The sequence below is a fragment of the Camelina sativa genome, chromosome 8 (genome assembly GCF_030686135.1).
Source record: "Camelina sativa cultivar CO46 ecotype springtype chromosome 8, ASM3068613v1".
In the NCBI taxonomy this organism is placed as follows: domain Eukaryota; kingdom Viridiplantae; phylum Streptophyta; class Magnoliopsida; order Brassicales; family Brassicaceae; genus Camelina; species Camelina sativa.
This window is the reverse complement of record NC_141887.1, coordinates 18,210,129-18,233,697: the sequence shown is the minus strand read 5'-3', so window position 1 is coordinate 18,233,697 and position 23,569 is coordinate 18,210,129. Positions and strand designations below refer to the sequence as shown.

At 32.8% G+C, this 23,569-nt stretch overlaps 6 protein-coding genes across 11 annotated transcripts; 3 read left to right on the top strand and 3 right to left on the bottom strand.

The window, feature by feature from the left end:
• Positions 1 to 1,909: 1,909 nt before the first annotated feature.
• LOC104707238 (transcription repressor MYB6) lies at positions 1,910 to 3,360 on the bottom strand. Its single transcript, XM_010423545.3, has 2 exons — positions 2,877 to 3,360; positions 1,910 to 2,569 (listed from the first exon to the last, which is right to left on the bottom strand). Exons 1-2 carry the CDS (start codon positions 3,137 to 3,139, stop codon positions 2,125 to 2,127), a joined length of 708 nt encoding a protein of 235 aa, XP_010421847.2. The 5' UTR covers positions 3,140 to 3,360; the 3' UTR covers positions 1,910 to 2,124.
• Positions 3,361 to 4,440: 1,080 nt separating this feature from the next.
• LOC104707237 (NAD(P)H-quinone oxidoreductase subunit T, chloroplastic) lies at positions 4,441 to 5,450 on the top strand. Its single transcript, XM_010423544.3, has 2 exons — positions 4,441 to 4,872; positions 4,960 to 5,450. Exons 1-2 carry the CDS (start codon positions 4,547 to 4,549, stop codon positions 5,381 to 5,383), a joined length of 750 nt encoding a protein of 249 aa, XP_010421846.1. The 5' UTR covers positions 4,441 to 4,546; the 3' UTR covers positions 5,384 to 5,450.
• Positions 5,451 to 7,139: 1,689 nt separating this feature from the next.
• Positions 7,140 to 10,554, top strand: LOC104707236 (ran-binding protein M homolog). 5 transcript variants are annotated; one of them, XR_015563353.1, is made up of 11 exons: positions 7,162 to 7,605; positions 8,289 to 8,435; positions 8,535 to 8,621; positions 8,725 to 8,770; positions 8,883 to 9,017; positions 9,122 to 9,198; positions 9,311 to 9,473; positions 9,564 to 9,625; positions 9,695 to 9,754; positions 9,854 to 9,940; positions 10,045 to 10,554. XR_015563353.1 is itself a non-coding variant. In XM_010423542.3 (10 exons), the coding sequence occupies exons 1-10, from the start codon at positions 7,271 to 7,273 to the stop codon at positions 10,333 to 10,335; spliced, it is 1,362 nt and encodes a 453-aa protein (XP_010421844.1). In that variant the 5' UTR covers positions 7,140 to 7,270; the 3' UTR covers positions 10,336 to 10,554. The 5 variants fall into 5 exon arrangements, 2 of the variants coding, with proteins under 2 accessions (XP_010421844.1, XP_087316828.1); XR_015563352.1 differs by having other exon boundaries at positions 9,557 to 9,625; XM_010423542.3 differs by lacking the exon at positions 8,883 to 9,017 and having other exon boundaries at positions 7,140 to 7,605; positions 9,557 to 9,625.
• Positions 10,555 to 10,949: 395 nt separating this feature from the next.
• LOC104707235 (nucleoside diphosphate kinase 1) lies at positions 10,950 to 12,067 on the bottom strand. The gene is made up of 3 exons (XM_010423541.3): positions 11,928 to 12,067; positions 11,752 to 11,800; positions 10,950 to 11,402 (listed from the first exon to the last, which is right to left on the bottom strand). The coding sequence occupies exons 1-3, from the start codon at positions 11,976 to 11,978 to the stop codon at positions 11,053 to 11,055; spliced, it is 450 nt and encodes a 149-aa protein (XP_010421843.1). The 5' UTR covers positions 11,979 to 12,067; the 3' UTR covers positions 10,950 to 11,052.
• Positions 12,068 to 15,526: 3,459 nt separating this feature from the next.
• LOC104707234 (protein GID8 homolog) lies at positions 15,527 to 17,318 on the top strand. The gene is given in 8 exon segments (XM_010423540.3): positions 15,527 to 15,612; positions 15,739 to 15,793; positions 15,889 to 16,048; positions 16,177 to 16,215; positions 16,218 to 16,282; positions 16,373 to 16,492; positions 16,652 to 16,811; positions 16,898 to 17,318. Coding segments are annotated over 7 exon segments (663 nt in total). The 5' UTR covers positions 15,527 to 15,612; positions 15,739 to 15,790; the 3' UTR covers positions 17,014 to 17,318.
• A 19-nt stretch (positions 17,319 to 17,337) lies between these two features.
• On the bottom strand, positions 17,338 to 19,667 carry LOC104707233 (ran-binding protein M homolog). Of its 2 annotated transcripts, XM_019228556.2 has the most exons (9): positions 19,286 to 19,667; positions 18,895 to 19,031; positions 18,679 to 18,815; positions 18,502 to 18,578; positions 18,275 to 18,422; positions 18,055 to 18,123; positions 17,915 to 17,971; positions 17,740 to 17,829; positions 17,338 to 17,664 (listed from the first exon to the last, which is right to left on the bottom strand). In XM_019228556.2, the coding sequence occupies exons 1-9, from the start codon at positions 19,561 to 19,563 to the stop codon at positions 17,479 to 17,481; spliced, it is 1,179 nt and encodes a 392-aa protein (XP_019084101.1). In that variant the 5' UTR covers positions 19,564 to 19,667; the 3' UTR covers positions 17,338 to 17,478. The 2 variants fall into 2 exon arrangements, with proteins under 2 accessions (XP_019084101.1, XP_087316830.1); XM_087460704.1 differs by lacking the exon at positions 19,286 to 19,667 and having other exon boundaries at positions 18,679 to 18,811; positions 18,892 to 19,031.
• Positions 19,668 to 23,569: the final 3,902 nt, after the last annotated feature.

Sequence of the window (23,569 nt, the reverse complement as noted above, 5' to 3'; positions counted from 1 at the left end):
AAAACCGATAATTATATTCGGTGTATAAAATGTTGGTAATCTAGTGTATCTAGAAGATGTAAAAAGGTATTAGCAATTCATATAAAATAATAATAATAACTTAAAAGTCGTTATAGAATTTTATAGATTTTTTTTTATATATAAAAAATGAGAGTGACAACTTCTTTTTTAATTTCCAGAAAAGGAGGGAGTCATGTTTGGCTGGATCTCACCTAAATCTCACATTCCCATACCTTACTTCTTCCTCTTCTTACGCACATGATTCTCTCTTTTGTTTTTCATTTATACTTTTCTCACTTTTATAGATATGTGATAGCATCTGTCTCCCAAACCAATTCTTGTCTTCTTCTTTTATTTTTTATTTTTTTATCAAATAATATCTTTGATTTGCCTTTAAGACCATATTCATAAATGTTTTTATCAAGACACGGATATGTCTATATTTGTTTCAGATAATGTGATAGTATGAATATGAATGTATGATGAATAAATAAAAATATCTATCATATTCGTATTATAAATTAGGTAAAGTCAATTATTTTTGGTACACAGTATGGTTATAATGATAGATTCCGCCACCTACCTGCCTAAAACATGTCACATGTCTCCTCCCTTATCTCATTCCCCTTTATATATTACTTTATATATCTCTTTCAGTCAGCTGCTTCTGTTACATTCTTTTTCATGTTTGCGTCCTTTACTCCATACGTTTACTTATATAATTAATTTAGTTGACATCGAATTACTTAATAAGCAAATTGTCCATAAGTGAAAGCAAAAGAGTAATGTTATAAAAAAAAAAAAAAAAAAGAGCTTGAAAATGATTAGTTTCTTTTATTAAAATTACAATTATCATGGATTATGGAATATGCTGAATAAACCACACCAAAAAGTTATGAAATAAATATTTAACATAGTGAACGAGATATTTATCGTAACTTGCTAGTTGCTATTGCTAGTTGCTACTATATGGTCCCCATTAACCTTTTTTTTTTCTTTTTTTTTTTTGGGTCAAATTTCCCCATTAACCTAATTCAAGTTTCTAGAAACCTTTGCATAAAAAAATACAATATCATATTTATAACCTATCTACATGTAAAAATGGATAACGGTTGATCCATAAGATTCCAAAAAGACCAAAACCATGTTCACGTTTCACTCCTGCTTGGATTATATTTATATCTTATAGAAAAATATTTTCAAAAATACCACTCAACTAATTTTTTTCCATTAATATGATCACACTAAGTTTTCTTTTCAAAAATACTATTACAAACTTTTTTACTCCAAAAATACCACAAACCTTCAAATTAATTTTTAAGAGTTATGATTTTAAATTTTTGATTCTTGTTTAGTATTTTGGATTTAGGGTTTAGTTTCTAGGATTTAGTATTTATTATTTACGTTTTTAGAGTTTATGAATTTTATGGTAATTTTAAAAATATATATTTAAATTATATTTGTAGAAAAATACTAATATTAGTACTTTTGAAACAAAAACCTATTTAATGGTATTTTTAAAATTGCGCATATTATATTATATTATTTGAAAATCAAATTAGTTCATTTTCACTCCTTGTGGTGGAATACTCATGTATTTTGTTGAAAAAACAAGAGAATTTGTTAAAAATACCATTTTTAGGATATTCCTTTTCAAAAATATCTTTTTTTTTTAACATTTTTATTTTTATGATCTTTTACATAATTTCAAAATGTTAAATTAATTTTTAGAATTTTTTTTTTAGGTTTGGGTTCTCATTTTACATTTAGAATATAGTTTTGAGGGGTAAAGATTTAGTATTTGGAGTTTAGGATTTAAAATTTAGTGATTTTATTCATAGAAAAGAGGTATTTTTGAAAATAACCAACATAAAATAATATTTTTAAAAGTGACATAAGAAAAAGGATATTTTTGAAAATTCCCAAAAAACAGTTATATATATCATAATATTTTTTCTTCAAAAGATAAAGATATATGAACAAAACCAAAACAAAATACCAAAGAAACTGAAGTAAATAATTTCTATAATTATCCAAAACGACCAACAGAAATAAAAATATATAATAAAAAAAAAATCTAAAAAAACCCAATTTTTGGTTTTTTTGTGCCGGTTTGGTAAATTCTTACAACAGTGACAAACGCGCCGCCATCAACTGATCCCGCCACGGCTTTGAATCAGCCAATAACCCGGCTCCAACTACCCGACCCGAACCCGATCCAAACCCGAGAGTTAAATCCAAATTCAGCTCTATACGTTCTGAATTATCACCACTGTAATAACACTCCCCGTTCTGCCGGAGATCCTCATCAGTCGTCGTGCCACTAGTGGAAGCTCCGGAGGAATTTTCCTGTTTAACAGCTAAGTTGGAGAGAGAGTACTCAACGGCGTCGTTTTGATTCGGACCAACAACAACGATCTGAGACGGCACCGTTTTGGTATCGTTGATCGGCCGATGAGTTTGTGGATCAATCCCATGACTAAGAAGCTTCATTTTGATATGAGTGTTCCAATAATTCTTGATTTCGTTATCTGTTCTTCCTGGTAATCTCCCAGCTATCAATGACCATCTGAAACGAAAACAAAAAAAATCAAACTTAGTAAAACTAAAGAACAAAAACAGAGGAAAGAAGGACTCTGTTTTTATTTTCTCTCTGTTTCCTAGAAAGTTCAAAAAAAAATTCCTGGGAAAGTTAAAATCAGAAGAGATGAGGAGAAGAAAAAAGGAAACCCAGTTTCTATTTCCTGGAAAGTTCAAAAAAATTTTCCCCGGGAAAGATAAAAGAAGAAGAGAAGTACTCTGTTTTTTCTATGTTCTCTCTGTTTTCCATAAAAAAAAAAGAAGAAGAGGGAGAGAGAGGAGAAAAAGTTTCGTACTTGTTCCCGAGTAAGCTATGGAGTTTGATGATGATTTGATCTTCTTCATTAGTAAAGTTACCACGTTTAAGATCAGGACGAAGGTAATTAATCCATCTCAATCTACAACTTTTACCACAACGCAACAATCCAGCGGATTTAGGAAGAGAACGCCAACAACCTTCACCATGATTACGGATGTGATCGATGAGACGTTGGTCTTCTTCTTTAGTCCAAGCTCCTTTGTTTGTGTGAGCTTTTTCGCAACAAGGAGATCTTCCCATGGTGAAGGGACGAAGATGTTGTTAAGAGAAGAGAGGGAAAGAGAGATCAAAAGATGTCAAGAGTTTGGGTTATATAGAAAAAAGGAGGTGACTTTGACCAAGTTTGGTACATACATGTGACTATGTGAGATAAAGTGAGGCTGTGCTTTGCTGTGTAGTGTGTTGTGTGGGGATTAGGTAGGTAAGCAACCTTCTTCTTTTCTTTTTTTCTTGTCTCTTCCATACTTTTTCTTCTTGGATTTTGCTTTTTGGTTTTTTTTTGGTTCTCTTCCCTCTCTTTCTACTTATAATTTAGTTGGGAGTTGAGACAACTACAAAGGAAAAATATTGTAAATTTCACTTGAATATTATTTGAAATCTGATATTTTGTTCTCTATTTTAAAGTTTCTCCTTTTTATACAAACAATACAAAAGTAACTATAACACACTAACACACACATATTTTTAGTACTTACATATACTTTGGGAGTTAATTGTTTGAGAGTGTAGCTATGGACTTTGTAATCTTGACTGCAAGAAATTTGGTTGTAGATTATTATGGCTTTTATTTTTGATTAGCAAAATTTGTTACGTTGGTTGTGAGTAGGTGAAATATTTTAGGGGAGCTTTTAGAGTTGTAAAAGTTTGTGGAAAAGAAAATGACTTTTATGACTTGAAAAATAAATAAAAGCTGCTTGTGAATGGAACAGGTCCGTGAGGAGTATTAGAAATGGAAATCCCAACACACGCTTCTGTGGTTGAGGTTAGAGTAATCGCCAACCTCCTAGACATCGGGCTGAGTGGTTAAATGACATGGGAAATGCCTAGAAATTCAGTGGACGAAAGCAATCTCGGATGAGGAAGATATAGCCATACAGGCATGTGGAGAAGCAAAGGTGACTCGTACAAACCTGTGTTTGACTCGAGAAACACATGGCTGAACATTTGAATGGCATCAAATCGAGTTGAATGGCGCACAAAGGGGGTGTGGTTCTCATACAAGTATACAACCCCTAAGTATTCATTTTGTACATGGCTATCAAAGTTGGGTTTGGAGATGGGCCTTCGGAGTAGTAAAGTCCAAACAATTGCTCTAATTTGTAATCATGAATAAAATCACGGATTATGATAATTTAGTATTATGGATTATATGATTAATTTACGTACCTTACCAGTTAATTACCACTTTGAACTTTGAAGTGGATTGTTAATTGAATGTACAGTAAAAAAATTTACATATTGACCAAACAGAGCCAATGTAGTTTTTTTGTTATTCCTATGGATACTACTAGATAGGACAATAAAGATATAAAAAAAATTCAGACCACACATATCATGAGGCCGTAAGACAAGTTTCTGAGGTGTAACAGCAACCAAAAACATGAAGGAAAAAGAGAAGAAAGACCAAACCATCTTCAACACAAATCCATGGCTTCTGCAACTTCGACATATGCTCGAACGGCCTGTATTCTCCTACCCAAAATCCATAACGCCACGCAGTTCAGAGACGAAACTAGAGCACTTAGAAGGATAACAGCAAGAAGAGTGATACGTATTTACGCGTCACAAGGCCCGACAAAACCGCCAAAACCATCTCCCGGAGTAGACACAAGAATCCACTGGGAAAGCCTGGATGAAGGCTGGATCGGAGGAGGATCCAACTCGACCAAATCCGTTGAAGAGGACAAAACCAATCTCTTCAGTGATGAAAAATTTGCAGAACTAATCAAAGACTCTTTTGATTCTCATTATCAGTTGAGCAAAACCAAAAGATACTCATTACTACAACATGCCTTTGCTTTTTTTCATGATCATAATTTGTAATTTTTATCATTTTTCAGATTCTTAGGTGTCTCAACAGATGCTGATCTAGAAGAGATAAAATCTGCGTACCGGAGATTATCCAAAGAGTATCATCCAGACACAACTTCATTACCACTAAAAACCGCTTCAGACAAGTTCATGAAACTAAGAGAAGTCTACAATGTTTTGAGCGATGTGGAGACACGGAGGTTTTATGACTGGACATTGGCACAAGAGGTAGCGAGTCGCCAAGCTGAGAAGATGAGGATGAAGCTTGAGGATCCGAAAGAGCAAGAGTTTAGAAGCTATGAATCAATACCTGATATGGTTGACCGGTTAGGTGGAAAGAACATGGACCTTAGTGATCAAGCCATGACTGCTCTCACGTTCGATATTTTCATCATATTATTCGCTGTTTGTTGTATAGTGTTTGTGATTGTTTTCAAAGATCCTTCTTACTAGGTAAGGATATGTGTATATACATGGAAAATTCATATAGTTATACATCTAGATGAACAATTACAAGTCATTAGATAATATGGATCAAAGGTCTAGTGGTAATGAACTAACAACAAAAGTCTATCTCAAGTCTCAACTAGTAATAGGAGATTGGAAATAAATAGAGTGTGGCCTAATAATTCTGGTTGTTGGCCGATCTCTTCTTCGCCATCTGTAGTTGCTCGTCTCTCACTCTAGCCAGAGAGATCACGTCCGTCAAGGATTGAGGGCGAAACATTCGAATACTATCAGAAATTGATGAGTGAAGACCTCCCATGAATGTTCCCGTCAAGGCTTTTTGTGTCCAACCGTCGACTTTACGTAAAAGACGTTCGAACTCCCGTAAGTAATCTTCAAGGCTGCCCTTTTGTTTAATCTTGCATAACGCTTCATGGAAATCTTCGATCGGACTAATACGTTCCAAGTGATGACCGTATTATCTTCTTTAATTGTCTTGGCCATTGCCAGCCACCAATGGTATGCTTCTTCTTCGAGATGGTAAGATGCATATTGCACGCGAAAATGATCCTCAGGTATATCTTGATACTCAAAAAAATGATTGGCCTTACTCAGCCAAGCTGTTGGGTCTCCTCTAGAGAATTTAGGAAACTCCAACGTTGTGAACATGGCTTGTGTCGTCATAGTCTCGATTAGCTTTTTCAAGGAGGCTTCAATGTGAGCAAATTTCTCATTGGCTTCTATTTGCATTTTCACGAGCTCCTCTTGGACGTTTCTCAAGCTGACTTCGAGTAGATCAAGTCTGTCTTTGTTACTTGCAACCATGCTATGATTTTGTGTTGCTGCTGATACCAAATGAAAATTTGATAAAAACAGTAGTTTTTTTTTGTGTACAGAAACTATGTGCTTATTGGTTTTTCTTGTCATTGATCCTTTATTAAATAAGAGATACAGTTCAACGTGGAAGTGTATATGGTGGAATCATGGATTCCTACAAAACAGGAGACTGGGGAATGTGGTTCCTACTTCAATCCGCCAGACTCAATAGTAATATAGACCCAGAGCAAAAATAAAAATTTTGGACCTTTTACCCATGTAAAACTTTTTTTTAACAAAATTTGGATCCTAAATGTTAATTAAAAAATCCAAAAAATTAATGGACCCTGTGCATATGCACACCCAGCACATGCACAGAACCGGGTTTGACTTCAAAAAAAAAAAACACACAAAAAAAAACAATAAATGAAAACATTAATCGAAATACTTTTGGTTTGAAATAAAATAATTTATGTGTTAGTTAAAATACCATTCATTACTTATAAAGGGATTTTTTTGTTTAAAATAAATAATTCGAATCACAATCAAAACTGAACTAAAATTCTTCCATAATTAGAATTTAGCATTTGTTTAAAATACCATTCTTTATAAACTGAATTTTAAGAAAACCAAACAATTTGAATCAAAGTCGAACATAAAACTAGATTGACCATATAAACATGCTTTTATTAGTTAAAGATATAAAACATACTTCTGTACAGACTAGAGAGTAGAGACTATTTTATATATTCTTTAAACGATTATTCTTATTTATATTTTCTTATAACATCCGGAAAATCAATCTAAACCCAAATTGAAACGAAAAAACAAAATTTTATTTTAAAATCACATTAAAAAAAAAAAAGTAATAAATATAGTTGACAAAAATCCAAAACCATAATAATTGTTTTTCGTAACTTTAACTCGAAAACCACGGTTTAAAATCAATTTTTTTGGAAAACCAAACCGAAAGAACATATATTTGAAAAAAACAAAAAAAAATTCGTACAACAATAATGTTGTTTCTATAACCTACGAATCAGAAATTTTCTAGGGTTTTCCTCCAATTCGATTTGAATGAACAATTCTTACTTCGTTCACAAATTCCGTCACTCTTCTAAACCATACTACGCGATGGAAGATGAAGAAGAAGGAGAAGAAGAATCACCGACGGAGCTAAACACGATCAACGGTTTAAGCAATTTTGTAATCATCTCTCCCGATAAGCTTTCTCTCAAATACACTGGCGTCGCCCAACACGGTCACGACGTCGGCGTCGTTCAGTCTAATAAGCCTGCTCCGTGTAAGCGTCTCGCTTACTACTTCGAGATTTTTGTCAAAGATGCTGGTGTTAAAGGACGTGTCGCCATTGGTTTCACTACCGATAGCTTCAGAATCGCGAGACAGCCTGGGTATGGTTTGATTAGGTTTAGGACAATCTGAAATTTTTGGTTTCAATTGTGTGAGTTTTGTTTAGATTTGATTAGGTTATGAAGGAAAATCTCAAATTTGGTTCAATTGAGTGAGTTCTGTTTAGGTTTGATTAGTAGGTTCAGGACAGTTCTGAAGTTTGGTTCAATTGTGTGAGTTCTATTTTGATTTGATTAGGTTCAGGAAGATCTGAAATTTAATCATAATCATATGTATATGCTCTGTTTTATGCTCATATGAATCACTATATCGGATATATTCAGAATTGCGAGCCAGCCTTGGTACTTTTGATTTTTCGGTTTCAATTTGTGTTTAGATTATCATGTAGACTCGAGCTTCTTTGATGAAGTAATTTGAATTTTTGTTCAGTTCAGGCCTGTTTCTGAGAGGAAGTTATGCTTTGATTAGGAAGTTTGGTTCAATCATGTTTAAATCGCGTTAGTTTTTTTGAAGTTGGATTTGGTTCAGGAACCTTTGAAGTTTGGTTGGATAGTGTTCAGTAGTGTTAGTTCTATTTTAAGTTAAGTAGGTTCCGAAAGATCTGATATTTGGTTCGATCGCGTGAGTTCTGGTTATGCAAGAAGAGGTATCATCTATATTTTTGTTGTTTTTCATTCAAATTGAACTTAGCACGTGTGGCTATGTCTTCTGTAATGTTGGCTAGATGGGAAGTCAACACTTGTGGCTATCATGGTGAGGATGGACTTATATATCTTGGAAAAAGACAAGGTGAAGCTTTTGGTCCGACTTTTACAACCGGTGATACAGTCGGTGGCGGTATAAACTATGATTCGCAGGAGTTCTTTTTCACGTATGTTAGAAATGTTTTGCTATCAATTGAAAATAGATATCTAGTTCCGATTTAATTTCATGTTGCTATTTTGACATATCGTCGTTGATGTGATGCCAGGGTAAATGGAACTCTCGTAGGGACTGTCTCCAAGTACATCAAGGGTCCTCTATTTCCTACTGTAGCTGTGCATAGCCAAAATGAGGAGTATGCTCTTATTCTTATCTTTTTTTTTTAATAATACTGATGTTAGCGTAAATTATCTCAGTTTCTTGCATGTGCTTTACATTTCTGTTCTGAATCTTGGTAGGGTTACTGTCAAATTTGGGCAAGAGAAGTTTGCTTTTGATTTTAAGGTAAGATTCTCAAATTTGTTTACATACGACTAGAGTTGCTAGTTCTTAGCTTGAGTGATTTGGACATGGGATATTGTGAAACTCAATATTAGAAATTATGCATCTTTTCCAGATGGTAAAAACATATAATGTGGCAGATGTTTTCCATGTAAAAAATTTCGTCCATAATTGCTGGTTTCATGCATGCTTTGATATTCTCTTTTGAGCAAGCATGACCTGTTAGACTAAACGATTAAGATTTATATAGGTAAGAACTTGTTCTTCCCTTTCTGCCTTAGTTATGTGTTTGAGTTATGGATTAGATATGTGTTTACGTAATCGTTTGACTCAGCTGTTACCCTTTTATGTTAGGGATATGAAGCATCGGAGAGGAATAAGCAACAAATAGAATTTGATATGATGTCCATACCTCCAAACATTTGTCATGGGTGAGTGCACTCGTTTTCTGTAGTAATTGAGGTGCAGTTTTTTTCTTCATTTGTGTTGTCAGATTGGTGATAATCTATCCGCATAGCTAAAAGCTTCATCTTTGGTCATTAGGCTTGTGAAGAACTACTTGCTTCACTACGGGTACGAAGATACTCTTCATGCTTTTGACTTGGCTACTAAAAGCATAGTTTGTCCTATCAATGGAGGTGTAGAAGATAATATTGATGTGCAAGATACATCGTATGCATTGCATGAAAGGAAAATTTTTAGACAGGTATTATTGATCTATTTTGCGCCTTTTTACTTCTTGTCCCAAATTCGTTAGTATTGTACTGATCCATGCTTCTGTTGGTAAAGCTTATAGGGAAGGGTGACATTGATGCTGCTCTTGCTAAACTCCGGGATTGCTATCCCCAACTTGTACAGGTAGATTGAGGAACAAGTCATACTGTTACATTGAAATATGAACTCTTACCCCAACTGTATCATCTGCAGAATGATAAATCAGAAGTATGCTTCCTACTTCACTGTCAAAAGTTCATTGAATTAGTACGGGTATGCTTTTCATTCCTTATATGTGAATTACACATCAGATCCACTGCGGTTAGACTGTCTCTCTAAGTAAATACTCTGGAAAAATGTGGGATACTTAAGATTGGAGCACTAGAAGAAGCTGTGAAATATGGAAGAGTGGAGTTAGCAAAATTCATTGGTTTAACTGCATTCAAAGACATTATAGAGGTATTGATGCTTCTCCAACCTTAAACCTTTGTGATGGATTGGAAACTTTATCGATATTACTGATTTCAAAGTCATAATTGAGTGACTTGTTATATCTATTTCAGGACTGCTTTGCCCTGCTTGTATACGAACGCCCTCAAGAATCGACTGTAGGATATTTCCTAGCAGAGTCCCAAAGAGAAGTAGTGGCAGACGCAGTGAATGCGGCAATTTTATCTACAAGTCCAAACACCAAAGATCAGTCGTCGCATTCTCGTCTGGAGACACTTCTCCGACAACTCACGGCTGGCGGTCTGGAAATGCGGTCACTTAACGATGGTCAAGGAGAAGTGTTCTCGCTTCACCAGCTTCTTATGAACAACAGCAATCGGAAGAGGACAAAAAAAACTGGTTAGCTTTAGCTGTCCATCTTTGTACTTGACGGTGGTCGAGTCTGAACTGTTTCTTACGGTCAGATGAAGTAGGCAGGCTAAAATAAGCGGTCAACGTAGATGGTTGAGATCGGGTTAAGTTTGAACCTGTAGCCGTTGGATTTTTTCGATGTAAGACTTGAAGAACTAAAAATTGTAAAATTTATTTATTTATCTAAATTAAGCTCGAGATCATTTTATAAAGGTTTGCTTTTTTATTCAATAGACAAATAGAAACATTCATACAAAGTACTCTAATGTGGAACACAGATTCTCTCTTACCATATTCCTTGTCCCCTGCAAGTTTTGTTAGCCATCAATTTTGACAAATAGCATATCAAACATCGGGTGGGAACGGGAACAACACAACTTCCTCTAAAGTGTTCAGTGGAATAAGGCAATTTTTGACAGCATCTCAGACACTAACAAGATTATAAGATTACTAATAAGAACGAATTATGTAATCAAACCCTAAGATGAGCAAAACAAAAGGGAAAGATTTGGTGAAGTTTAGAGTTTGTAAACTGTTCAAGATAATTTTGTAAATAACCTGCCATTAGGAGGATTAGTTGCATTCATATGTAACTATGCAAGCAATGTAGAGAAGGAGAATCAAATTCAACTTAAAATATAGGAGTCATCACAAAAGCAAGAAATGTCGGGAACATAGAAAACACACTACTGAAAAAAGCAACAGATCATTCATGATTCATAGACCCAAGGGTGAACGCTGCTCTGCCAGTTGACAGGTCCATCAGGGAACCACAATGCAATCTCCTTCTGTGCACTCTCGACAGCGTCACTTCCATGGATCACGTTCCTTCCAATGTCAATTGCATAGTCCCCACGGATAGTTCCAGACTCAGCAGCTGCGGGGTTTGTAGCTCCAATGATCTTACGTCCGGTCAAGACAACATTCTTTCCTTCCCAGATCATGGCAACAACAGGTCCGGACACAATGTAGTCAACAAGTCCATTGAAGAAAGGCTTTGAAGACAAGTCGGCGTAGTGCTTCTCAGCAAAAGAGCGCTCTACACTGATCATCTTCAGACCTACACACAACACAAATCTTAAGACACATACCATAACCCAAAATCTATTACACAACACAGGTATGATCTTTTATCTTCCAAATCAAGTATAACAAAATGTCCAGAAACTAGACCAACCATAACCACAGACATGTCTATAACACATTCTTAGGCACAGATACTAAAATCTAAAATCTATCAGACAACACATGCATAATCTTTGTCAAGCCAAGCAAGGTCTAGAGTAGAGACATCTCTTCCAAATTATATAATCCTCAATTTCTGTTATCTGATTATGGAAGTGACACTATGACCTCAATCTTCGATCTAAGAAATCTCTAATCTTAAAATCTTGTACGAGAATCATTACCTTTCAAAGTGAAACCCTTCTTCTCAAACCTAGAGATGATTTCACCGATCTGAAAGAAAAAAAAAAACACACAACTTTATTAAGTCTCGATTTTTTCAAGAAGAAGCAATTCAAGGAAGTAAAGAACATAACCAAAGTTACATCAAGTTAGTATTGAGTGAGAAAGAGAAGCTTACGAGTCCTCTCTGGACGCCGTCAGGCTTGATCATGATGAAAGTTTGCTCCATTGTTGATGCTTACTTGTGGCTCGTTGGAGGCAAAAGAGAGTTATATATAGAGTCTCACACCAATTTGTAACCCTAATCCGAGGTGAAAGAACATTCTAGGGCTATAGAATATTCGTTCTATCTTTGACGTTATTGGGCCTACATGTATTATAAGTTAAGGCCCAATTTTACGAAACAATTATACAAAGGTTTGATCCAAATTTGTGTTGAAGATATTTTATATATTGGCAACTCTTAAGATTTATCATTTATGTAAAATATTTATTTTCTAAACTTATTTAAAGTATGATGCCAATAATCATATATAAAAAGGATATATATCTTTAAAGTATCGATCTCCATTTTTAATAGCATATATGATATTTAGTATCAGAATAAAATATAAACTAGGGAGTATACGCGCTTATAAAGCGCGGTATTAAAATTTTAATAACAACTATTTTTAAATTTTATGATATATTGCTTTTATGACTTAATATGTATTAATTGACATATTTAAATATAGTGTTTTATTTATTGAAAAAGTTTTAAATGTTTTATTAGATTGTCAAGAAGTTTTTGTATTTGCATATATATAGAAATGTTATTTTAACGTATATAAATAACACTCTCAAATATGTTTATTTTATGACTTAATATGTATTAATTGACATATTTAAATATAGTGTTTTTATCTATTGAAAAAGTTTTAAATGTTTGATTGGATTGTCAAGAAATTTTTGTATTTGCATATATAGAGAAATGTTCTTTTACCAAATATAAATAATACTCTCAATGTGAAATATTAATTGAGTCTTTAAAATATCTACTAAACTGTAGAAAAAAGATACTGGAATTCAATAAGTAGATTCCAAATTTTGAAAAGCGTAAGCAATTTTCAATAGTTCAAAATTATATATTATAATGTATTATCTCAGCTACAAAATACAGATGAGAGTAATACAAAGTTGGATTTCAAGTTCCGGTTAATACAAACATACTAAATTTTTTAGACATTCTTAAAGAAAAAATTAACGGCCAACGCCCCATTCTTTACACTTGAGTTCCTGAGCTTTCACCTTGTTGCTTGATCACATGGTTTATGTAATAACGTCCAGCAAATTCAGTCCTGTAAATATATAAGTGTTTTAAGGAATTTTACTTTAACATCATATAATTTGATTTCATATACATAATTACATCTTACATAGCCTGGTGATGCTCCAGTCCTTCGAATTCTGGTTTTATGAAGATCTTCGAAGAGTCCAAGGTGTTTTCAAGGCATGGTGCACCTATGGAGATTTAGAATTTTAGGTGAATTTATTGATTACATTATGATGATTATATCAGAAAAACTTATGTTACATACCTTCATATTCACCAACCCTCATAAACCGCATTACACAAAACACAGGTTCGGATTTGTATATGAGATGGCACCCGCTTGATTGCCATATGGTCCTGAATTGAGAAGCGTAGTTGTCTTTGAGACGACACTTCACAGTCTCACACCTACATGTTCATCAAATCAATAAAAATCTTAACAGGGACAACTTTAAATTGTAACAGTCATAAAGGTAGAGTAAATATCTTTTACCTGCCATTCAACACCATGAGACCAACTTCATTAATATCAATGATACTCGCAGGCCTTCTTCTATCTTCCACATCCATTATACACGCAAAAACATCTAATTTGGGAAAAAGACAGAATTTAGTTTTACAAAATGTTTCTAATCTGTTTTTGGTAAAGTGTTAGTCGTTCTTTTTTATGTGAAGGACCAATACACAAAGTTCCATAAATCCTAAAAAGAATCTAATTTTCCAAACACAAAGATACACATCTATTATATTAAATGTGAAGTGAAAACGTCCCACATTCAATCTCAGCAAACTTTTACCATTTTACCATTAATGAAATTGACCCTGACGTTGAAATATTTTGCCCTTGAACGTAATTTTACCTATTTCTCGCATTAAAATAATTCAAAAAAATCGACAGAAATAATCTAATTGCATAAAAAGTTATTTGCAAAACTAGAATTTGCTAAATTAATCCCTAATTTTATGAAAAAATACTCTTTGATGTTTAATTTGAGAATACATGACCATAATATAAAACGCATAAAACGAAGATTGGGTAATTAATGGGCTTAGATTAGATTGTTTTAAGATCGACGTAAATTTAAATTTATGGGTTCCTGCATGAAAAAAGCCCGATGTCAAAACATCTTCTAACTGGAAACCCTAAAAACCTAAAAACCCTAAAAACCTAAAAACCCTAAAAAGATAGGTCTTTTACATCTATAAATACAATGATATCGTATGCTTTCACCATTACAAAAAAAAAAAAAAAAAAAAAAAAAACTCTTCTCTTGAATTTTTATAATTCTTTTATCATGTTCTCAAATTTATATTTATATTCCGATCTTGCTGTTTTTAATGATTCATTGACTGTTCTTTTTTATTTTCCTGTTAATATAGTGGTTTTTTGGAAAGCAAGATCCACAAATCTTAAAGCTTTGGTTGTTGTTGGTTCATCTTCTAATAAAGGTATAATATCATGCTTTTTAAGGTTCATATTCTCAATTTTCAATTTGTATTCTGATTTTACTGTTTCTTATGATTCACCGACTGAACCTTTTTATTTTCCTGATCGTGTAGTTGTTACTTGGAAAGCAAATTTTCTGATCTTTCCTAATCGACTAATGTTATATGTTTTCCTGTTCGTGTAGTTATTTCTTGGGAAGGAAGATTCGAAACTCATCTAGCTTTGGATATTGTTGGTTCACTTTTTAAAAAAGGTATAATATTTTACTTTTTTGGTTGATCGACAGATTAATTGTATTTACATGCTTGTATGGTGGTTTCATATATAATAATATAATAATAATAAAATAATTATTATTATTTGATGTAGGTATTATAGAGCAGATTAAACGATACACGAATTTGATTCTAAATAATATCAGGTATTATTTCTTATAATTAGAATGCTTATAACGATTGTATTTCCTTTTTAAATTGATTTATAATTTATAATAGATAATAGTTTTGTCTAAACTTGGATTGCCATATTTACAGAAATACTATGATCGTAGTTACCCATGGATTCGATTTACGGGTATTTCATCACGAAACTGTTTTAAATAATCATGTTATATAATTATTCAGAAATTGATAATAATTCCATGTTTGATAATAATTATTTTTTAAATAAAATATTGAACAGATTACACCTAAAGAATGCTACAATGAAGATGGTCCTGAGAATAATGTTATGATTCGTTCGACGACTACGATAACTAAATTCTCGGATTGGATTATATTTGGTGACAAAGAAACGATATTTACTAACTAACCCATACATTTCCCTTATTTATAAAAAAACATAGAAATTGATATCTGGGGGAAATAATATCTAAACGAATTCAATTGTTTCGGTTTATATATTAGCGGTTCAATCGAAACCTGTTTTTATCTAAAACCAATAAAATTGTCTCGGTTTATTAGCGGTTCGATCGAAACCTGGTTATAAACAAGGGGGAAAGATTGAGTTTTTTGTGTTTCGTTTACAAAAAGGCAAAAGAAAGAAAGAAATTAGAAGTTCGCTCCAAAGCATCAGTCTCCAACATTTTCTCGGAAAATTCTACAGGTATTTTCTCGGGAAAACGAAAATTAGTTGGAATCTTGCTTTACCTTTGCGTCCTTATTGTGAATTGTGCATCCGGAAGTCGAACTTTGGCTGACGACCTTAAAAGCTAGCTAATTTCTTGTGTAGTTTGTTAGGAATTGCTAAATTTGGGGGAAGAGAAGAGAACGAAGAAGATACTATGGTAATATCTTCACGGATCGTGTTGTTCATCGTGTCCTGTGGTATCAGCGATGATGTAAAATTGGACGAATTGGTTACTTTTTTGTTCTCCTTCAGGAAACATCGAAGGTGGTACTTACGCGTGAAGTTTGGGAATCGAATCTGGAGGAGATACAACTCTCGGTAGAAGACGTTAGCATGCTCGTGATGGATCTTCTTGTTGCTGAAGGATTTGGAGAAGCAGCTGAGATATTTCAAGAGGAATCTAGAACTCAAGGTATCCTTTTGATTTTTGATGATGATGATGATGATGATGATGATGATGATGATGATGATGATGATGTTGTTGTTGTTGTTGATGATGTTGTTGATGATGTGTGTTTAATCTTGTAATATATGTAACAGCAGTAGTAGATCTTGCGAGTATGAATGAACGACTGGGTTTGTCAGGGCTATTGAATCCAGAGATCTCGAGGATGCTGTTGAGAAATTGAATGCTTTAAACCCTGAGGTACAACAATGCTATGCAGAAAACACTTCAGTGAGATCCTTAAGAGAAGAATTGGTCTTTTTTTAACACATGAGAGCTATGTGTTTGCAGATACTGAAGGCGAGTTTTCATCTCCACCAGCAAATGTTGATAGAACTAATCCGCCAAGACAAGACCGAGGAGGCCATTACGTTTGCTGAGGATAAGCTTGCACCACTTGCTGAACAGAACGTAGGTCTTCATCCCTTGCTTCCTCTTCTCTGTGTCCTTCTGTTACTATTCTCACCTTTATACCATCCCTATGTTTGAATTGAAGCACCTATATAGTTTTAGTTTATATTGCTCGTTGAGTCCGTAAGTGTTTTGGTAATCCTTTTGAAATCATTGCAGGAGATGTTTCTAAGAGAATTGGAGCAAAGTTTCGGTACTCTCGCCGCTACCCAGAGACATCCAAACTGTCCGTGTAATGAGTTGTTTAGCGACTCACACTGGTTCAAGGTAGCCAGCCAAGTAAATGCAGCCATTTATACAAGCCAAACTTCAGTAAAAGGTAAAAAAATTAAAACAAAAATAATGAGCTTATCATGATGCTTAAAACGGTTTTCCAATGTGTGATGATGTTATGTTTATATGCAGGGCCCAAACTTGATCGCTTACTGAAGAAACTGATGTGGATTCAGAAACAACTGGATGAAAAGACTGTTTATGTGTATCCACACATGGATTTGTCCACTGCCCAGTTCACAGAATGAATGATCCTTCTCCTCTACCAGAGAGTGAGAATGAGAGTAAAGGCTGGCTGGCTCTACAAAAGGGAAGGGAACATATATAGTATAATTGATCTGCGTCTGTTGACAAAAAAAAAAAAAAAAAAAAAAACTGATCTGCGTCAAACAAACAAAAAAAAAACCCATGAGGAGATCATTGTGTGTATTTTGATTACGGTTCCTAGAAAGCTACGTAAGAAATGATTAGATAAGTAAACGTATATGTCATTATCTGTTCTGAACAAATATCTACTCATCTCTCTTCTAATAAATTTTCTCAAGCTCCCATAGATCAAAATGGTCAATAAATTATACAGTTAAGGACGACCTTTTCTTTTCTTCTTTTTAGAAATTTGGAAATTAGTTTACACAAAGATCAGTATCATAAAAAAAAAAAAACACGATTTTTTATAACCACTAAGATTCAAATTAACAAAAGCCTCTCTCTCATCAACAGCGGTAGAGGGCGCAGGTCGCTCCAACCTGTCTAAGAACTTGCTCAAGTGAAGTAGGATTGTACTGAGGATTAGTTGCTAAAACTGCTTCATTGATAAAGTCTGCTACTCTGGCTTTATGTGTCTCTCCTAAAAGATCCGCAGCATCAACAGTTTCACACTCAAGAAGAGCCTTGCAGCCCTGAAACAGAAAAAGCAAAACTATGAGTGAAATATCAAAATCCCAACCAAAGGTTTGAAGAATCACAGTACTAACATCGAAAAGCTTTTTTAATTGATATGAATCTCTTAAGTCTTCTAAGTTCTTCTCCTTTGCATATGTGTTAGCTTCTGCTCTTGCCCCTTTCTGCACAGGGAAATTTAATTAGAGACATACAACCATGGTCCATGGATCTGATGGGTAGTAAATATACAAGGATTAAAGAGCATACCCGTACTAATTCGATGATGTTTTGACAGACAAGGACGAAGTAAACTTCTGATCCAACCTGCAGATAATGTTGGAAGAGTTCATATCTCAAACTAACAACAATGTAAGTGACTCGAAAAGTTAACTAGTTCCTCAACCCACCTCGATAAGTTGGGGAAATCTATTCTCGAGTTCAGCAGAAGCAGCATCAATCTCAGCAGTCATTATAAGCTTTAACAAACCGGAATGCATGGATCAGTTCGATATGAAACAACAAAGAATCAAAGAGGAAAGTAGTAGCAATGTAGTATGTTTTTGTTTTTCATACCTCCAAACAAAAAAACAACAACAGCAAGATAATGATGATAGCAGTGAGAAGTACCTCTCTGAGATGTTTCCGTAGATGCAATTCATACTCATCAAAACCAGCTTCTTGTGCAACATCAGTAGGAGGAACTTTACTTGCAGCCAGGGTAAAAGCTCTAAAGGAATCTTCATAACCATAATGATGGAGGTAGGTTTTGACAAGCCTGAAAAGAAAAAGAAAAAAAGAGGGGAAGCTTGAGCACAAATAAAAACAAGAGAACCGGCAGAAATGAAGATGCTCACCCCTGACTAATGCTTCGCGACAAGGAAATCTTTTCAATTTCCATATCTTTCTTATCCCTCAATGATGCTTCAAATTTCTAATATAGAAAGGTGATCAGATATGGAAGATTGTATCAGAAAAAAATATGTAAAGAGATGTATATCATCATCATCTTGTTTACTCTCAATAGTACTTACCTCAAAATCAAAAGAAAACCCCATCTGTCCGAAGTTGACAGAAACTTCTTCGTTTGGGTTATGCAAAGCTATGGTCGGGTACAGAGGATGACTCAATTGCCTGCGGATTGAACCTACCCTCTCCCCATTTTTGCTGACATGAAAATAAAAGGTAACTGATGACACTTTTCCAAACATAAAACAGTTTGATTGAGATAATCAGGAGGTACTTACGTGAAAAAATGTCATGAGAAACCCCATCGATCCCACATCCGACTATGTCATTAGTGGTAAAAGTTTGGCCAAATACAACATCTTGATCATCTTGTCCGTATATGACTCCAGTATTAGAAGTATAGCCATAGTGTTCCACCCTATGCATACACCATTACAGAAGAGAAATCAATATATATAAAAGATAAAAGAAAAGGTGTGTTGTGCTTTGCTTTGCTTTACTACTGAATTCTACCGACTTCCTTACACTTACCCTAAACGGACTTCCTTACTTACCCTAATTGAGCTTTGAATCTTTTAACCTTTGAAAGATTATCTTAGCCATATAAATCTATTCTAAGTGAGATAAGCTTTGAAGCTTTTTCCTTGGTATGAAAGGGAAAGAAAACAGTACCCTTTTTCACGACCGTGTTCTTTGGAGAAACCAATAGTAATCTCTCCTTTTTCACCAGCATGTTTGATCAAAGCTTCGAAGTTATAAGCAATACGGTTACGCGGCGCCGGATTTTCCGCCTGAAAAAATCTCTCGCCGTTATCAGGGCCGGTGTGCTTCACAGTGAGATAATCCCCTGCGATTTCATCTGAACGGCCGACTGCGAGAAGCTCCCCTGGCCGTTTTTCTTCCTCCATTGCACCTCCAATATCATAAAGCTCTAAATCTTCGGACTCCATTGAATCCAAATCGTCTCAATCCAAAATCCCTAGAATCGCAGAAAAAATTGATATGAAATGAAATGATGAATGAACAGGGAATACGATTAAACCAGAACAAAATTTAAGTTAAACCGGTTTTCAAAGAACCCGTATATCTTTTTATTAAGTAGATGAATTGATTTTTCTAGTCTTCTCCCCTTTGTTGTGTCTACGTTTTGACCGGAGTGTTTTGATTTGAGTTACTTTTTTTTACCAATATTTTTTTACTAGTCTTATTATTATTTTTTCTTTTTTTCAATACAATTCAGAGTTTGAGTTTACATGTTTTTCTTTTTAACATCCGCACAAAAGATTACATCTTCAAGAGTTTCCAAAAAATACATGTTTTTTTCATAAACATAAACTCGCATCACAATTCCTAAAAATCTTTATTTGGAAACACAATGAAAATTCCATTTTCGTTTTGGAAACACGAATGACACTTTTTTTAAGCTTAGAAATTTAATAAATAAAATGAGCATTTTCAAAAATACTCCTTTTTCCATGTCCTTATTATGAGAATACATTTCCATGTTGATCATTTTCAAAAATAACCCTCTTTATGTACAAAATAACTAAATTACCATTTTTTGAGAGACAACAAGAATGTAAAGTCATCAAAATCAAAAAAATTTCCCGTCAAAAAATAAAAAAAATTTCTTGCCAAAAATTATTTTTCCGTCAAAATAAAAAAAAAATCCGCCAAAATTGAAAAAGTTTTCCGTCAAAATTACGAAAATGGATTTTCCCGCCAAAATTTTAGAAATTTATACCTTATGAAAAATCTTGTAAACCTTTTTAAAAAACTTGTAAACCATTTTAAAAGGTTTTTTTAAAAGATTTACAAGGTTTTCTAAAAGTTTTTAAAAGGTTTTAGAAAAGGTTTACAAGGTTTTTAGAAATCTTTTAGAAAGGTTTACAAGATTTTTAAAAGTTGTAAAAGCGTTTACAAGGTTGGAAATCTTTTAAAAACCTTATAAAAATCTTGTAAATTTTCTTTTGCGGGAAAATTTTTGGCAAAAATTTTTTTTGTCGAAAACTTTTGTCAATTTTTTTGGTGGGATATTTTTTCTAAAATTTTTTGACGGGAAAATATATCGGAACTTTTTTTGGCGGGAAAATATTATCGGAATTTTAATAAGCTGATATTATTTTTCCATCAGAATCAATCTCTTCCAAGAAAATCTCAGTCCATGAAGTAAATTGATTTAGACTCGATATAAGTTTTTGAATGACTAATTTATTCTACATGAACATAAGGAATCAACAAAGATTAGGATTGGCTTTAACGTTGGATCTCGTCCGGATAGTACGTACCCATAGATAGACCATAGTGTTTTAGACACGCCGACGTTTTATTGTCCGCCAAGAACTGCTCATGGAGCTGTAAGACCTGCACATCCCGAACTTAAGTTGAAGAAAGTAATTGTATAGTACTATGATTGTTTCAAACACCAATTTCTGCGTATGGATGTACATGTGAAAAAAGTTCAAAAACAAATTCACTTTTAATAATAAAAGGCATTTTTCAAGATTCTCGCAAAGTATTGTTACGATATATGTAAATGCAAACGTGAAATACAAAATAATTCTTTTTATTTTCTATTTGAAAAATAGGTGTTTTACGGCTAACCAAAAATTAATTCTGAAAAACACTAAACATAGAGTAATTTGTTTATATAGAAAATATGTAAATTAGATTTGTTTCTTGATAAAAAAAAAAAAGATTAAAAAAACATGCCAACTGGTAATAAGCAATGGAGACCAGATATGGTAACAACTCATATTACTAATTTTTATATATACACTTACTTCCACCCTTGGTACCGCGAGCTACGGGTCAACCGCATCAACGGACGACCCCAACAATGTAACTGACATCATGACATTGACGAGAGCTGCGAGCTGCGGGGTTATGATAGAAATGAAATGAAATGATGAATGAATAGGGAATACGATTAAACCAGAACAAATTTAAGTTAAACCGGTTTTCAAAGAACCGTATTTTTTTTTTAAGTAGATGAATTGATTGATTTTTCTAGTCTTCTCCCCTTTGTGTGTAGGTTTTTTTTTTTTTTTTTTTTTACCAATATTTTTTTTCCTCTTTACGGCTTTTTTTTTTTTTAATACTATTCATAGTTTAGTTTACATGTTTTTCCTTTTAACATCCGCACAAAAGTTTACATCTTCAAGAGTTTCCAAAAAATAAAAAATGTAAAATATGTTTTTAATGCATTGTGATTGCGACAAAAATGTCAAATGTTATGTAAATTAATAATTTAAAATTTATTTTCCAAACTATAATTGATACTATTTAATAAACTGATACAAATGCTATATATAGTAATTAATTTGTTAAAAACTCTTTTTAGCTTAATGAAAAACGATGGGAACAAAGATTAATTGAATTTTTTCTTAATTAGTAACCACTTTGACAGTTTATAAAATAATATGTTAACTGAACGAGAAAGTGAAGACAAAGTTTAAAGAGTATAAAATAACATAATGCATAATGCATAAGTTTGAAGCATAGAAAATAGTTTTATAAAACTAGACAAAAAAAATGATTTCTAACTAGAGAATTTTCCATTGTATAAATTCATCACAAACTTTATTACTTACTATAAAGTATAAACACGTTTGTTTTAGAAGTTAGAACTGGAAGAAAAAAAATCAAAGAACCGTACTTATTTTTATTAAGTAGATGAATTAATTGATTGTTCTAGTCTTCTCCCATTTGTGTGTCTACGTTTTGACTGGAGTGTTTGAGTTACTTTTTTTTACCAATATTTTTTTAATTTTTTTTCAATTTTTAATTTACATGTTTTTCTTTTTAACATCCGCACAAAATATTACATCTTCAAGAGTTTCCAAAAACTAGAAAATGTAATAAATGTTTTAATGCATTGTGATTGCGACAAAAATGTCAAATGCTATGTAAATTAAATTTTTAAGATTATTTTCCACACTATAATTGATACTATTTAATAAACTGATACAAATGCTATATATAGTAATTAATTTACTTAAAGCTCTTTTTAGCTTAATGAAAAACGATACTAATTAATACAAATGATTGAAAAAAGAAAAAAAATTTAGTTTACATTTAGTCGGAGTCAAGTGGGATCTACATGTTGAAAACTGATGAAACACAAAATCAGTAAAGTTTCACTCTCTCTTTATTGGTCCATTAGTATTTAATTTATAAAAAAAAATAATATTTATTTATAATTAAATGAAAATGTAATAATGTATAATAATTTACACTTTAAATCCACACTTTACTACTAAATTGTAACTGAAATTACATAAATTATGAATTGACTATTTATTAATATTCATTTGCATTCAAACACACCATAAATTATAATTGTAACTTCTCTGATTAATCTATTTTAGAAATGTAACTTACACCCCTTGAAATCCTATAAATAACTATTCTCACATCATCATACATCATATCTCAAATTCTAAATATTTTGTTTGTTTTGTTTATGTTCTTGCATGAGTTCAAAATTCATGGTAAGAGTGTAGTTATATATATTTGTTAGATTTATCTTATATTATGTTCAATTTTATTTCTTTGTTTTTATGTATTTATTCCTTCTTTCTTTGTCTTCTTATTATTTAATTTTCAATTACATATGTATAATAATATATTTTAAAAATGTAACTTTCATCTCTTGAAATCCTAAAAATAACCATTCTCATATCATCATCCACCATACCTCAAATTCTAAATATTTTGTTTGTTTTGTTTAAGTTCTTGCATAAGTTCAAAACTCATGGTAAGAATGTGATTATATATTTTGTTAGATTTATCATATATTATGTATTCTTCATCCCTTCTTTGTCTTCTTATTACTTTTAATTTTCAATGACATATGTATAATAAATTTTTGGTGACTGTAAAAAATAATTATCAATGCAACAATACTAATTTCGATCAAAGCCCAATGAGGGAATCAAGCTAAAGAAATCATCT